Consider the following 17661-nt stretch of genomic DNA (forward strand, 5'->3'; position numbering starts at 1 on the left):
GAGTAAAACAAGGGAAGTATGATCAGCCAAGAATCATTCTGGGAAATGTGGCTTGCATTAGGTAAACCATATAAAAAGGAAAAAAAGGAATCAAAATGGCAGACAATTTGGAAATACAACATGAATTGAAACAGGTGTACACAAAGCATATACAGTTAGGTCCAGAAATATTTTGACAATGACAAGTTTTGGCATTTTAGGTGATTACAAAAACATATTCAAGATACAGTTTTATAATAAATATAAGCTTAAAGTGCAGACTCTCAGCTTTGATTTGAGGGTGCTCATATTCTAATTGGAGTAATAGTTTAGGAATTACAGGACTTTAATAAGTAGCTGCCTCTTTTTCAAGGGCCCAAAAGTAATATCTCAAAAGCTCTTTAATGGACTGCATGAACTATTCCCTCATTATGCCATCAATAACAGCAGCATGTAAAATGTCTGGAGCTGATTCCAGGTGTGGCATTTGTATTTGGAAGCTCATACTGTGAACCCACAATATGCAGTCAAAGGAGCTTTCAATGGAAGAAAAACAGACCATCATTAGGCTGAAAAAAGAAGACATCCATCAGAGAGATAGCAAAAATGTTAAGAGTGGCTAAATCAACAGTTTAGTATATTCTGCCAAAAAAACCACCCTGGAACATAAAAAGGCCTTGATGTCCACAGAAGACAATAATGTTGGATGATTGCAAAATCCTTTCTATAGTGAACAGAAGCTGCTTCAGAACATCCACCCAAGTGAAGAACACTCTCCAGAAAGTAGATGTTTCAGTATCTAAGTCTACCATAAAATGAGGACTTCATAAGAGCAAAGATATAGGGTTCACCACAAGGTGTACACTATTACTCAGCCTTAAAAATAGAAAGGTTAGATTGGACTTTGCAAAAAAAAACATCAAAAGAATAACAGCCTTGTTCTGGAAAAGCATTCATTGGACAGATCAAACTAAGATCAACCCGCACCAGAATCATGGAAAGAAGAAATTCTGGAAAAGCTCTGAAAAGCTCATAATCCAAAGCATATCACAGTCTCTGTAAAACATGGTGGAGGTAGAGTAATGGCCAGGCATGCATGGCTTCCAATAGCCCTCGGTCACTATGGTTTATTAATGACTGCTGCAGCTGGATGAATTCTGTAGTGTACAAGGGCTAAACCTTCTACACAGATTAAAGCAAATTCAGCAAGATTGATTGGACAGTAATTCATAGTATAGGTGGGCAATGACCCCAAAAATACTGTGAAAGCAACACAGGAGTTTTTAAGGTACAAACCTGGAATGATCTGCAATGGCCAATCTCCAGATTTTAAACCAATCAAGTAGCAGTTTACATGCTTGAGACAAAACTTAAGACAGAAAGACCCAGAAACAAGCAACAACTGAAATCAGCTGCTGTAAAGGCCGGCAAAGCTTCAAAAAGAAGGAAACCCAGCATTTAGTGGCATCCATGGCTTCCACACTTCAGGCAGTCATTGGCAGCAAAGCATTCTTTACAAGTATTAAAAAGGAACATTTTCATTAACGGCACACAAATGGTTATAATTCCTATAAATTTAACATGATATGTTTCTTCAACCTCTTTAATTAAACCTGAAAATCAACACTTCAATTGCATCACAATTGTTTCATTTTAAATAAATACTGGCAGGCAGAACAAAATAAAAAATGTAGTCACTGTCCAAATTTCTGGACCTAACTGTACAAGGGCCTCCACATTATGCTTTAGAAGTTGCCTATTTTGCACTTATACAGGCAAAAAAAAATGTTTTTTGAGTGCTACTTTAATCACTTACCCACATATGACATGCAGTTAGATTATATACCAGCTCCCTGATTTTACCGTGAGCTTGTAGTCCAAGCCTGCATTTTTCTAGCAGATAATGGCTATGATATTCAGCCATCATCTGCCTCTTATAGCCGCAGGAGCTCCACCCATGGCTATTAACCTGCTAAATGGATAATCTGTGATAGCATTTACAGCATGTCAGCAAGGGAACGCACCATTCTAACCACCCATCTGCTAAAGGCAGTAATCCTGAGATAGCAGCCAGTGGCTGCCATTCATAGGAGACTATTATATTCGCTATATACAGCAACACTATGGTATTACTGTATATAGTGCAAGCGATCGGATGATCACAGGTTCAATTCCCCTAAGGAGACTAACAAATACAATATAAAAATATGAAAAAGTAAAAAAATATATATTATATTAAAGTATTAAAGTACTAGAAGAAGCAGCTGGAGGATCTGCAATGATCTGTTGAGGTATGAACAACTTAGAGGCTGGGTGAGCATGATTTGTTATATTTAACCTATTCTTGGCCAATCCATTTATTATTCTTTGGTGTTGGAAGATCTCAGAGCTTAATAAAGCAGAATATTAATAATAAATAGGGGAACTTTCTATTCACAGCAAATAAATTTGACGCACATAGAATTTCCCGGCTGAATTTGAGCGAATCTGTTGAAATCACATTTTCGCAGATCCGCTCATCTCTGGTTGTGTGTATAGGCTCACTTCCACAGGGCTATGTTACTTCACTTTACAAAGTAACATTCATTGGACCTTATATTCTCATCTTCACCCAGTAAACCTAATTATGTGGCACATTAGATTAGGTGGTTGATAGTGTTGACCCTCTACAGAAGCCATACTTATTTTTATTTAATGGACAAGATACAATTATGGCAGTGTATATTACCTCGTTTTGAAATACAACCTTGTGAAGTGTTTTACACCTAATTCATTTGACAGGTGCCAAACACAAACTGCACATATTTTTGCAGGACATAAATACTTAACTTTGTGCCAGGACAGAATGATTTATCTTTAGTAGTTACAACATGATAAAGGAGAAAGGAGAAATGAGCAGATGCTAAGAGCATCCCTGGAGCCTTTTATATACTTTGATTTCATCCAGTGTCAGATAGTGTAGATTACAGTAGCATTCAGCAATAAGCATTCCATAAGCCTCCAGAACTGACGGTAAACACTGGCTGACCTTCTCAATGGTAACCTGATTAGTTTCCTGATCTCTGACCACATCCAAAAAAATAATATCACTGACCGATAAAAGAAAAAAGTTGGATATTGCCTTCATTTTGTTTGATATCTGAGAGTCTTAGCAGTATAAATTAGTTTTCTCCAAAAATGAAAAACATCTTAAAAGTGAACGTCAGGTCCAATATGCACCCGGAACCAGGAGCAGCACTGGGTGCACATTTCAGTTCCCTGCCTAACTGTTCTAGTATCTAATAGCATACATAAAGAGATCTTTAGAAAAAGTGTTTCTAAAGATCCTTTATGATATGCTAATGAGCTAGCCCCAAGGCCATTATTTCTCCGACTAGTCTGCCCTCTTAGACTGTTAGCACTCCCACGTGCGTCGTCAGCAGTGACGCACGTACCTGCTTCCATTGTCACCACCTCAGATGCTGAGTTTAGGCTCAGTGTACATAATCAGAAGTCCCTGCACTTCCAGTCATGCGCACTATGAAGCCAGGTGTACGTGTCCCAGTTTCAGAGAGGTCTAGGGTGCATGACCCCAATATTCAATGATATAAAGGTGACTTGATATATAACTAGTAATCCTAAAAAAATGTCAATTGGACAAATGAAGCAGTATTACCCAATTTGCATAAATCAAGGGCTCGTCGTACATATACATGCATACAACAATCCCATTTAACAGAGCAAGAATAGTTGCTAAATAATTTAAAGTACTTTTTCTTCTTACCACAAGCCAAAGTACCAGTACTCCGATATTAATCAATGCGAAGATAATCTAAATCAGACCTCAATTTCTAATGATGATGAATATATTGGAGCATATGCATCATAAACTGCAAAGTGTTTTGCTGAATGGACAGAGGCACATTTAAGCCCTTCATAGTCTCAAAACATCAGGTATTTCTGTCTCCCAATCTTCTTTCATTCAAATCCAACTAATGTGCTGCATGGCTTACTCAAAGAAATGTGTTCCACCAAGCATCACATGCAGAAATTATAAGGCATGCAATCTCCTTTTTAATATCGTGAAACTTGGCTCTCTTCTTGTTATTCAGCAGAATATTTCAAGACTTCCTCTCTATGGCTATTATTATTATTATTATTTACTTCCACCTATCTCTAGAGTTAGAATGTATTGTGTCTATGTCACTGGCGCGTGACTCGCATGAGTGCAATGTAGGAAAATCTCGCATTGCACTTCACTCTACTTAAGGCATTGCTGCAGCTCAGATCTGCAAGTTTTTTTTCAGCCCAAATCGGACTGAGGGAAAAAGAAAAAAAAATGGTTGCATACTGCGATTGTCTGTGAGTCTCTCATCATTCGCACCCGTACAAGTCTATGAGCACGAGCAAAACATCAGACTGCACTCGAATGTAATCCAAGTGCAGTGCAATATATGCGCAGGCTGACAATGGAGGAGGTGGGGGGATTAATCTCTCTCTCTGACCCGCAGCTATGATCCAATCGCAGGATCGGATCACAGTTGCATGACTCTCGGCTCACACTCACAGTAGAGCCTGAGCCGAAGGTCATTAGCATATCGCATCCGATGCTCTCGCATTAGATGCCATACACTAATGTGACGCTAGCGTTTATAGGAAATCTGTCAGCAGGTTTTTGTTATCTCATCTGAAAGCAACATGATGTAGGCAAAGTGATCCTGAATCTAACATTGTATAACATAGATTACTAGATGCAGCTATTCTGTCACAATCAAAGAATTGAGCTTTAAGCATTTAAGATAGCCCAGGGAGCTGTCCCTGCCCACACCATAAGCTGGGTTTACACACTGCAACATCGCAAACGACATCGCTGTAACGTCACCGGTTTTGTGACGTTACAGCGACCTCCGCAGCGACATTGCAGTGTGTGAAACCTATCAGCGACCTGGCCCCTGCTGTGAAGTTGTGATCGCTACAAATCATTGAGGACCATTCCTAGGTCCTTTGTTTCCCGCTGTGCAGCATGCATCGCTAGCAAGTTTCAGTGTGTAAAGGGGACTTTACAGCAACTCCGCAGCTCTGTCTGTGTAGCGTCCTGATTAGCGGTCACCGGTGAAGGATTCACCGGTGACCGCAAATCCCCCGAGTGACTGAAGTGTCCCCCCCTCTCTCATACTCACCGATCCCCGATCACCGGCGCTGCACGGCGTTCACTCTGCTCCAGCGGCTTTTCCTTTTTTGAAAAAGCTGGCCGCTCATTAAACAATCTCGTATTCCCTGCTTTTCCCCGCCCACCGGCAAATATGATTGGTTGCAGTGAGACACGCCCACACGCTGAGTGACAGCTGTGTCACTGCACCCAATCACAGCAGCCGGTGGGCGTGTCTATACTGTGCAGTAAAATAAATAAATAAATAATTAAAAAATCCGGCATGAGGTCCCCCCCAATTTTAATACCAGCCAGATAAAGCCATACGGCTAAAGGCTGGTATTCTCAGGATGGGGAGCTCCACGTTATGGGGAGCCCCCCAGCCTAACAATATCAGCCAGCAGCCGCCCAGAATTGCCGCATACATTAGATGCGACAGTTCTGGGACTGTACCCGGCTCTTTCCGATTTGCCCTGGTGCGTTGGCAAATCGGGGTAATAAGGAGTTATTGGCAGCCCATAGCTGCCAATAAGTCCTAGATTAATCATGTCAGGCGTCTCCCCGAGATACCTTCCATGATTAATCTGTAAATTACAGTTAAAAAACACACACACCCGAAAAAATCCTTTATTAGAAATAAAAAACACTAACAAATTCCCTCATTACCAATTTATTACCCACAACAAAGCCCTCCTTGTCCGGCGTAATCCACGGTCCTCCAACATCGCATCCAGCTCTGCTGCATGCAGGTGACAGGAGCAGCAGAAGACACAGCCGCTCCTGTCGCCTGCACGCAGCTAATGAAGAGAGCCGTGTGATCGGCTGAGCTGTCACTGAGGTTACCTGGATCCAGCGGTGGCCGCGGGTAACCTCAGTGACAGCTCAGCTGATCGCGCTACTCACCTCCGCTCCGGTCAGCTCCACGCAGCAAATGAGGTTAGTAGCGCGATCAGCTGAGCTGTCACTGAGGTTACCCGCGGCCACCGCTGCATCCACCGCTGGATCCAGGTAACCTCAGTGACAGCTCAGCCGATCACACGGCTCTCTTCATTAGCTGCGTGCAGGTGACAGGAGCGGCTGTGTTTTCTGCTGCTCCTGTCACCTGCATGCAGCAGAGCTGGAAGTGACGCTGGAGGACCGTGGATTACGCCGGACAAGGAGGGCTTTGTTGTGGGTAATAAATTGGTAATGAGGGAATGTGTTTGTGTTTTTTATTTCTAATAAAGGATTTTTCGGGTGTGTGTTTTTTAACTGTAATTTACAGATTAATCATGGAAGGTATCTCGGGGTGACGCCTGACATGATTAATCTTGGACTTATTGGCAGCTATGGGCTGCCAATAACTCCTTATTACCCTGATTTGCCAACGCACCAGGGCAAATCGGGAAGAGCCGGGTACAGTCCCAGATCTGTCGCATCTAATGAATGCGGCAATTCTGGGCGTCTGCTGGCTGATATTGTTAGGCTGTGGGGCTCCCCATAACGTGGGGCTCCCCATCCTGAGAATACCAGCCTTCAGCCGTATGGCTTTATCTGGCTGATATTAAAATAGGGGGGACCGCACGCCGGATTTTTTAATTATTTATTTATTTACACGGCACACAGAGCCGCGCGGCATTAAATGAAGTCGGGTGAAGTTCACCTGCTGTCCCCAACGACCAGCTAGTCGCTATGCAGGTCCGGATCGCTGTTAGGTCGTTGGCCAGGTCTGCCTGTTTGACAGCTCACCAGAGACTTTGTAGCGATCCCGGCTAGGTTGAGATCGCAGGTTGGATCGCTAGAAAGTCTCAGTGTGTAAACCCAGCAATACTCTCTATAGAGTTTGTGTATTGATTGTGGAGTCAATCACAGCGTGGGGTGTGTTGGTAATGTTAATCACAGGGTAATAAAGCCATTAGTTCACATAAACAATAGCTAATACACATATACAGAAGAAAAGCACATTAACTCTTATAGCATGCAGTTTACATAGCAAAAAACCTGCTGACAGATTCCCTTTAATCAACACTGTGTGTGGATGGGAGCCTGGGGGAGGGGATGGGTAGAAAACCGGTGAGCGCTCTCTGCTGCATATAGAGGAGATACAGCATCTTTCCCAAAGGAAAGATCTCAAAAAGACCTCAAAATATTCAACAGTTCTAGTGCCTTCATCTTTCTCAGGGCCCCAAACTATAGCACATTATTTCTTCATAATCTGTTTTTAAAGTCATTAGATTTTTTTCTGCACTGCAGCACCCCAATTAGTTTACTTAAGGATGTCTTTTTGCATTGGTGCCATCTTATTTTCTATAGCATATATTTCTATATGACTTTCTGTCGTTGATATGCATTTAGATTCCTGTTGCAGACTGTTTATAATCATCCCCATTGACCCTTTCATATTGTCAACTTGTTTACAAATAGATTAAAGTGTTATTACATTTAGTAATTACCAGTAACACAACCGTTCAGACAAAGTGTCATCATATATCTGTGATATGATGAGTGAAACTGGGTGCAATGACTGCACCCACACCCTTCAATATGTAACTCCTACATACAGTAGCATGTAAAAGTTTGGGAATCCCTAGTGAAAAGTACTGTTAATGTGAACAGTTAAGCTAGTTGAGGATGAAATGATCTCTAAAAGGAATAAAATTAAAGATGTCAATTCCTTTGTATCTTTGGCACAAAAAATATTTTCATCTTTTCACTTTTACATTTTAAAATGAACAAAAAAGAAAAATGAGCCAATTCAAAGGTTTGGGCAACCTGCAAGTTTAGTACCTCCTTTGTAAGTATCACAGCGTATAAACGCTTTATGCAGGTATTCAGGAGTCTTTCAATTCTTCTTTGAGGGATTTTCATCCATACTTCCAGTTCTGTGAGATTCCTGGGTTGTCTTGCATGCACTGCTCTTTTTAGATCTAACCACAGATTTTCAATGATGTTCAGATCAGGGGTCTATGAGGGCCATTGTAAAACCTTTAGCTTGCACCTTTTGAGGTAGTCTATTATGGATTTTGACTATGATCATTGTGGCTAGAGATGAGTGCACTCGTGGAAGTTTGGGTTCTGCTGGTCCAGCTGAATTTTTTTTAAAGTTCAGCTTTGGATCCAGACTTGACCTAAACTTCATTTGAAGTCACTGATTGGTAGTTCGGGTCTCCGCCCTCATGCAGTCAGCCATAAAAAGAATATTTCGGGGGGAAGGGCGGGTGGCGTTGCTTTTTTTTATTTTGGTGCACACTACATGCGATCATGCTGTTGTTACCCCCAGTGTGATCCATTCAAATACTGCAAGAGGATCTCACTGGCCCGAGCACAGTGCTTATCTGACCACAGCAATGCTCACGTGAGGGGCTTGCATTCGTAATCAACTGAACTTTGTTTTCTTTGAAAAGTCTAAGTTCATAGCGAACACTAAACTTCAAGTTTGCTCATCTCTAATTGTGGCCACTGGACTTTTTTCCAAAATGCATCAGGCTTGTTTAGTTGTTTTTGTGCATACTTCTGATGCTGAATTTTATGGTGAGGACACAGGAGAGGTTTTCTTTTGATGACTCTTCCATGAAGACCATATTTGTGCAGGTGTCTCTTAACAGTAGAACAAGTACGACAACTTAAGAGTCTGCTAAATCTTCCCAAATGTTTTTTGCAGTCACACAGGGGTTCTGAATTGCCACAGTAGCAATCCTACGAGCAGCTCTCAAAGAAATTTTGCTTGGTCTTCCAGACCTTATCTTAACCTCCACTGCAAATGATAATGCAAAATTAATATTCACGTCTTCCATGCCCATAATTCCATGCCCATAATAAAGATGGTAATATATCTTTTCAGTTATCCATTAAAAGGTATCAACCAATGAGGACTCTCAGTTCTTTTAAACTTTTTTTGCATATTGGAACAACATACAAAAAAAAATAAATAAAAATTGGCAAATTGGACACAATTTCACACAAATCTCCCAAAATAGCCTGGACCAAAATATTGTCAACCTAAACTTATTTGGTTGCACACCCTTTGGAATAAAAAACTGCAATCAATCACTTCCTATGACCATCAACAAGCTTGTTACATCTCTCAACTGGAATTTTGGACCACTCTTTTGCAAACTGCTTCAAGTCTCTCATATTTGAAGGGCACTTTCTCCCAACAGCAAATTTAAGATCTCTCCACAAGTGTTTAGTGAGATTTAGATCCGGACTCATTGCTGGCCACTTCAAGAAGCTCCCAAAAATGCACGGAAATAAAGAGCTGGATAGTTTTGACGTATGTTTGAGGTCATTGTCCCGGAAAACTCATGACCTAGGATGCAAATTAAGCTTTCTGACACCAAATCCTTGTGACCTAAATCCTTTGGTAATCTAGTCACACAGTCAAGGCACCCACTGCCAAAGGCTGTAAAACAACCACCAAACACCTATGAACCTCCACTATATTTGACTATAGGTACTGTATCCTTTTCTTTGTAGGCTTCAAATTTACAATTAACCTCAACCCCTATTAAAAATATACGTTTTATTAATAATTGGTTAAAATTCCAAGGACACACTAACACAAAAATACCAGAAGCAGGTAACCCCTATATGGGAGTCGGTAAAGTATATATATATCTCGTGGAAGGGGGGGGAGGACAAACCCTAGTAACCCTCAGGGGACTAGATGTCCCTACCTGTCAACGGAGGGTATGACGCCTTAAGTTTCCGGGCGCCCCCGTTCCTCGACGGCTTTCCCTCTTTCTCCTTACCCTAAAACCAGGGACAGTGCTCAAATGAAGGTAAATAGGGGGAAGTAAGATTGCCGCTCCCAAAATTTAAGTGGGGTTTGGTACACCAATATGTATTCAAGGCCTGATTACTGGCAATATGATATACAACCATAGGAGGTGATATTTAAGAAAACAAAAAACCTGCAAACATTAGCCCATGTAATAATCCCTTATACTAAAAACATTCCAAAAGGGAACTATCATGGTCCCTCCACAATTAGACCAAGACCATGAGGGTTACTAGGGTTTGTCCCCCCCCCCTTCCACGAGATATATATATACTTTACCGACTCCCATATAGGGGTTACCTGCTTCTGGTATTTTTGTGTTTGTGTGTCCTTGGAATTTTAACCAATTATTAATAAAACGTATATTTTTAATAGGGGTTGAGGTTAATTGTAAATTGGTCATATTATACTCTACCTGGAGTTCTCATTTTTCTATTGTAAGTCCCCTTTGTAGGCTTCAGTCAGTTTTAAACAGTAGAATGAAGTGCATTACCAAAAAGCTTTATCTTGGTCTCATGTGCCCACAAGATGCTTTCCCAGAAGGAATTTTGCTTCTTTATGTACATTTTTGCAAACTGCAATTTACTTTTTTTATGTCTCTGCATCAGCAGTGAGATACTCCTCGTTCTCCTGCCATAGTGTTTCATTTCATTTCAATGTCAATGGATAGTTTGTGCCGGACACTGATGCACCCTGTGCCTGCAGGACAGCTTGAATTTCTTTAGAACTTAATTGGGGATGCTTATCCACCATTCATACTATCTGGTGTTGCAAACTTTCATATTTTTTTCTCTACTATCCATGTCCAGGGAGATTAGCTAGAGTAACATGAGTTCTAAACTTCTCACGCACTATAAACAAAAAAGAAACATCAAGATCTTTGGAGATGGACTTGTATCTTTGAGGTTGTTGATATTTTGTCTCTCAAGTCCTCAGGCAGTTCCCTTCTCCTCTGTCTGTTCTCCATGCTTAGTGTGGGACATACAGACACATAATGCAAAACTGAGTCAACTTCTCCCCTTTTTCATCTTGTTTCAGGTGTGATTTTCATATTGCTCACATCTGTTACTTGCCACAGTTTGAAGAGCAACAGAAGCTTGACACAAAGTTGTTTACCCACAATTTTTAAATAGTGTCAACAATTTTTCAGGCCCTTTTTGGGAGGTTTGTGGGAAATTATGTCCAATTTGCTTTTTCACAGTTTTTTTGCGTAGTTCCAATACACAAAAAGATGAAAACCTGTGTAATTGCAATATTTTTCTGGGAGAAATACTTCATTTTCTGGAACAATTTCAAGGATGACTGTACATTTTCTTTTGCTACTGGATGTTTGTTGTTCTATTGTATTATTCTCTTAGAATTTTCAGATGTGAGTATTCTTATATCCAAAATTGACCCTAGACATTTTTAGTACTTTAAGAAAAACATTTTAAAATTCTATTATGGGAGAATCTGTTATTTAGATCTCCATCACAGAGATACAATGACTTCTACCTACAGTAAATAGCTGCCCCTTGAGATATCTATATAAAATCCATATTAGGATAATGTTTGTAATGTATATCATCCTTGGGAATATTTCATGGAGATAAATTAAATAGTTTAAAATGCTTAAGTGAACAAAGACACATTAAATATTAATTGCTCTTACTTAGACTAATTTATCAGAAAAAAAAACAGTATCGCATTACGCGCTTCTTCTCATATCAAATAACAACACCTTGGTCTGTGGTTTTACTTTTTCTTGATGTAAATTACATTATTTAGAAGACATAACTTAGGTCTAAAATACGACAATTTGATGGGCATGTTATATATTTACCCAACAAAAGTTCTGCTACTCATTTGGGCCTTGTAAGGGGAACCAGTCAGCACATTTTTACATATAGGTGTAGTGCGATGGTTTTTGTAGACTCTTGTCCCCAAATTCAAAAGATACCTTTCTGTAGAGATTTAATATACCGGACATGACAAATTTTATGGTTACATATAAATCAGGCTGGGAGTGTACTAGGGGTGGGTAAATCACTTGGAACTTTTCTTCCAAGAACATTAAAATACTCATGAATGCCACTCCAGCCAGATTGACATATAACTACTACTATTAGATTTCTAATGACTGTCACAACGGAACTCTGCAAAAAGAAAGTATGACCTATACCGCCATACCACTCCTCTTCTCTTTGAAGTTTATTTATTAACATATGGAGAGCAGATTCGGGTAGAAAGACTATACCATGGCTGATAAACAGTATCTTACACCCTCACATCTTTGTAAAAATGTTATTATATCTCTTCATGAGACAACACTGAAGCTATGGCACTGATACAATGTAATGTGATCAGTGTACAGCTTGTATAATTGTGTAAATTTGGTGTGCCCGCTTCATAACTCAACACTGCCATTAATGTCAAAACTGCTGGCAATGAGAGCGAGTACACCCCTAACTGAAGATGCCCAAATTGTGCCTATAGTGTCAATATTTTGTGTGGCCACCATTATTTTCAAGCATTGCCTTAGCTCTCCTGGCCATGGAGTTAACTAGAGCCTCACAGGAACCACTGGAATCCTCTTCCACTCCTCCATGATGACATCATGGAGCTGGTCTGGTAGGTGTTAGAGACCTTGGCTCCTCCATCTTCCAAGTGAGGATACCCGACAAATGCTCATTAGGGTTTAGGGCTGGAGACATGCTTGGCCAGTTCAGCATCTTTTCTCTAGGCTTCTTTAGTAAGGCACTGGTCATATTAGAGGTTTGTTTGGGGTTGCTAAGTGGTAACACTGCCCTGCAGCCTAGTTTCAAAAGTGAGGGGATCGTGCTATGTTTCAATATGTTAAAGTATATGTTAACATTCATTGTTCCCTCAATGAACTGTAGCTCCCCATAGCCGGCAACATTGCCTCAAATTAAGACATTTCCACCACCATACTTGACTGTAGACAAAACAGTTGATTTTGTACATCTCAACCGGTTGCTGCACACACACTATATACCATCTGAAACAAATAAGTTTATCTTGATCTTATCAGACCACAGGAAATGGCTGCAGTAATCTATGTCCTTAGTCTGCTTGTCTTCAGAAAACTTTTTGCAGAATTTTTTTTCATCGTCTTAGAAGAAACTTTCTCTTGGGAAGACAGCCATGCAGATCAATTTGATGCAGTGTGCAGTGTATGGTTTGAGCACTGACAAGCTGACCTCCCCTATCCCTTTAACCTCTGCAGAAATTCTGGCAGCACTCATACAATATGTCTATTTTAAAAGGTCAAACCTGGATATCATGCTAAGTACAGTGCCTACAAGTAGTATTCAACCCCCTGCAGATTTAGCAGGTTTGATAAGATGCAAATAAGTTAGAGCCTGCAAACTTCAAACAAGAGCAGGATTTATTAACAGATGCATAAATCTTACAAACCAATAAGTTATGTTGCTCAGTTAAATTTTAATAAATTTTCAACATAAAAGTGTGGGTCAATTATTAACTGACTAGGCCACTGCAACACCTTGATTTTTTCCCTCTTGAACCAGGCCTTGGTTTTCTTGGCTGTGTGCTTTGGGTCGTTGTCTTGTTGGAAGATGAAATGACGACCCATCTTAAGATCCTTGATGGAGGAGCGGAGGTTCTTGGCCAAAATCTCCAGGTAGGCCGTGCTATTCATCTTCCCATGGATGCGGACCAGATGGCCAGGCCCCTTGGCTGAGAAACAGCCCCACAGCATGATGCTGCCACCACCATGCTTGACTGTAGGGATGGTATTCTTGGGGTCGTATGCAGTGCCATCCAGTCTCCAAATGTCTCGTGTGTGGTTGGCACCAAAGATCTCGATCTTGGTCTCATCAAACCAGAGAACCTTGACCAGTCTGTCTCAGAGTCCTCCAAGTGATCATGAGCAAACTGTAGACGAGCCTTGACATGACGCTTTGAAAGTAAAGGTACCTTACGGGCTCGTCTGGAACGGAGACCATTGCGGTGGAGTACGTTACTTATGGTATTGACTGAAACCAATGTCCCCACTGACATGAGATCTTCCCGGAGCTCCTTCCTTGTTGTCCTTGGGTTAGCCTTGACTCTTTGGACAAGCCTGGCCTTGGCACGGGTGGAAACTTTCAAAGGCTGTCCAGGCCGTGGAAGGCTAACAGTAGTTCCATAAGCCTTCCACTTCCGGATGATGCTCCCAACAGTGGAGACAGGTAGGCCCAACTCCTTGGAAAGGGTTTTGTACCCCTTGCCAGCCTTGTGACCCTCCACGACCTTGTCTCTGATGGCCTTGGAATGCTCCTTTGTCTTTCCCATGTTGACCAAGTATGAGTGTTGTTCACAAGTTTGGGGAGGGTCTTAATTAGTCAGAAAAGGCTGGAAAAAGAGATAATTAATCCAAACATGTGAAGCTCATTGTTCTTTGTGCCTGAAATACTTCTTAATACTTTAGGGGAACCAAACAGAATTCTTGTGGTTTGAGGGGTTGAATAATAAATGACCCTCTGAATAAACTTTTCACAATTTAAAAAAAGAAAAAAAAAAGAAATAACATTCTTTTTTGCTGCAGTGCATTTCACACTTCCAGGCTGATCTACAGTCCAAATGTCACAATGCCAAGTTAATTCCGAATGTGTAAACCTGCTAAATCTGCAGGGGGTTGAATACTACTTGTAGGCACTGTATGTGCACTCAGCTTCTCTGGTTGACCATGGCAAAGCCTGTTCTGAGTTGAACCTGTCTTGGTAAACCGCTGTATGGTCTTGGCCACCGTTCTGCAGCTCAGTTTCAGGGTGTTGCATACTTTAGGCTAAGTCATCTTCTGTACAGCAACAATTCTTTTTTTCAGCTCAGAGATTTTTTGCCATCAAGGTACCATATTGAACTTCCAGTGAACAATATGAGAAAGTGTGTGAGCGATAACGCCAAATTTATTCATATCAGAGACCTTTTAGCACTAATGAGTCATATGATAAAAGGGATGGAAAATGGCCAATTGGGCACAAATTGGCTATTTTCACTTAGGGGTGCACGCACGTTTGTTGGCAGCGGTTTAGAGATTAATAGCTATGTGGAGTTATATAACGGATGCACCAAATTTACCTTGTTAAACAAGCTGTACACTGACTACTTTACAATTTTTTAACGTGGCATACATGCAGTGTTATCACATGAAAAGATATAATAAAATATTTACAAATATGTGGAGAGGTGTACTCACGTTTGTGAGATATAGTATAGATCAAGGTTATAAAGTGAATACACCTGCAACATTAAGTCTGTCTTGGTTGTAAAACCATATTTGGCCAGGAATTCACATTTTATTTTGCATATTTCTAAGATCTGTCATTACATTAAGATAAATTAATGTCTGACCTCTAATTGTTTAAAAGAACTGAAGTCCTCAGTAGTTGATACCTTTTAATGGCTATCTGAAAAGATGGTAATAATTGCAAGCTTTCCAGACTACTCAGGTCTCTTTATCAGGCTCAGTATGACACAAAATCTGAAGAGTCACATGTTTATACACAATAGGACATAGTTTCTGCTCCATTCTATATCCTGTTGTGTATATGTACGTGACTCTTCAGATTTTGTGTTATACCATGCCTGATGAAGAGACCTGAGTGAGTAGTCTCGAAAGCTTGCAATTATTACCATCTTTTCAGTTAGCCATTAAAAAAGTATCAACCACTGATACTCTCAGTTCTTTTAAACAATTGTTTTTGTCTCTACTGGTTAACACGGTACACAGATTTATTTTATCTGTTTGACCTCTGGAACCCCTCCCAATCTCGAGAAAGACAAGTAGAATAAGATTTATGGCTCCCTTGAAAATATGAGTGCTCAAGAAGGGTTCCAACCTGTCAATAGATGAAAAGAGAACTTTATCAGTGTCTGATGAAGAACAAAATATAGGAATTGAAAATGTATGTACAATAAAGTCCTTATATTAATTTTAGTGTGTCAAGTTCTCTTTTTATAAATCTCTCTCGAGAAGCATCTATTGATTCAGCAATATGTCACTTTAAGAGTAATCTGAAAACAAAGACTTGAAGTGGTTGTCTACCTTTGGGCAAATGTAGGTATTGGGAGCTAATTTTTTTTAACAATTGGGTTTATCCTAAAAATTTCACTCTGTAAATTAGACTTTTTACTGTGGTCAGTGGTCATAAAGTATCAGAGAGGAGCTAAAAAAAGGCAAGTTTCAAATTCCCTGTTAGACCACCATAGTAGGCTGACTGATGGATTCTCAGCTAATTTTGCCACCAAATAAACAGATTCTGTATAAGGAAAACTATGCAAAATTTTTAATGAAAGCAAATAGCAAACCAACTATTTTTTAACTTGAATTTTATGCATTTAAGTAAAATAAAAAAAATGTTCCCAAGGGTGGAGAACATACTGATGAAGTCAACAGTAAAGCGGGCTTTAAATGCAACGACATCGCCAACGAGATGTCGTTAGGGTCACGGAATTTGTGGCGCACATCGTTAGCGACATCGTTCCGTGTGAAACACACGAACGACCATTAACAATTAAAAATACTCACCATATCATTGATCGTTGTCCAGTCGTCAAAATCCCTATTATCGTTGCTGTTGCAGGCCGCAGGTTGTTCGTCGTTCCTGCGGCAGCACACATCGCTATGTGTGACACCGCAGGAACAAGGAACATCACCGTACCTGCGGCCACTCGCAATAAGGAAGGAAGGAGGTGGGCGCGATGTTTGGCCCGCTCATCTCCGCCCCTCCGTTTCAATTGGGCGGTTGCTTAGTGACGCCGCTGTGACGCCGAATGAACCGCCCGCTTAGAAAGGAGGCGGTTCTCCGGCAACAGCAACATCGCTAAGCAGGTAAGTACGTGTGATGGGTGTAAGCAATGTTGTGCGCCACGGGCAGCAATTTGCCCGTGACGTACAACCGACGGGGGCGGGTGCTTTCACCAGCGACATCGCTAGCGATGTCGCTGTGTGTAAAACCCACTTAACAATGACAGATATACATGTCTGTAGCTGTAGAGTGCAGACATTTTCCAGAACTCACAGCACAAGGGCAACAGTCTTAACAATTTCCCCAATCGGCAGGGAAACTGCATCTTAATTCAAGGAAATTGGCTGCAACATTATATGGTTGGTGAGTTCACCTATAGTCAAATTATACACATAAAAAGATATTGTGTAAATAAAATGTATTTGTTATCACCCCCATTACAAGTAGAATCCCTTCTACATGAGATACGACTCATCATCATAATTGATGTTCTTGCAAAAGAACACAACAAGAATGCAAAAAAACCTTGAAAATTAAAATTTGCATGTACAATACAGTCAATTTTTAAATCATGTAAGAAAGTCGGAAGTTGAGATTATAGATGTAGCCACTGCAAACCACACAAGATTCTAGTTGGAAACCAACACCTTAGCCAGAAAGCCTCTCAAACACCATGCATAATACCAATATAGTGCCTACTTGTTGCAGAAGAGGGTGTGCTACAACTGAGCAGCCAGTCAGCAGTATTTAGGACAGTCATACTCTCCCCTGAGAATTGGAATTTAATAATAGTTTTATTAGTTAATTTAATATTACATCCATTTTCTCCCACCATTAACGCTAATGTTTTGCATTGGTATGTAGAAATAAAATGCTACTTTTCTTATCATTACTTTTAGCATATTTAGTATAAAAAATATCATACATTAAGATACATACAGAATAAACAAGAAAATGTAAATGACGATTGAGAAAAATGTTTGCCAAAGACCTAAAAAAAGCTATTCCTCGTGGACACTATGGTTAAGTTTCTCCTTGAGGAA

The 17661-nt window shown here is 40.4% G+C and overlaps 1 protein-coding gene across 9 annotated transcripts in view; it reads right to left on the reverse strand.

Annotated features, from left to right (window-relative positions):
• The window catches only part of EYA4 (EYA transcriptional coactivator and phosphatase 4), a 579250-nt gene that overhangs the window by 221209 nt on the left and 340380 nt on the right, over positions 1-17661 (reverse strand). For 6 of the 9 annotated variants that reach the window (XM_075339872.1, XM_075339868.1, XM_075339869.1 and 3 more), the window contains one exon: positions 17318-17386. The exons of the other annotated variants lie outside the window; for them this stretch is intronic. In XM_075339872.1, coding sequence (XP_075195987.1) covers positions 17318-17386 — 69 coding nt within the window. The remainder of the gene's footprint in view (positions 1-17317; positions 17387-17661) is intronic. 9 annotated transcript variants of the gene reach the window in all.

Source organism: Anomaloglossus baeobatrachus, chromosome 3, assembly GCF_048569485.1.
Source record: "Anomaloglossus baeobatrachus isolate aAnoBae1 chromosome 3, aAnoBae1.hap1, whole genome shotgun sequence".
Classification (NCBI taxonomy): domain Eukaryota; kingdom Metazoa; phylum Chordata; class Amphibia; order Anura; family Aromobatidae; genus Anomaloglossus; species Anomaloglossus baeobatrachus.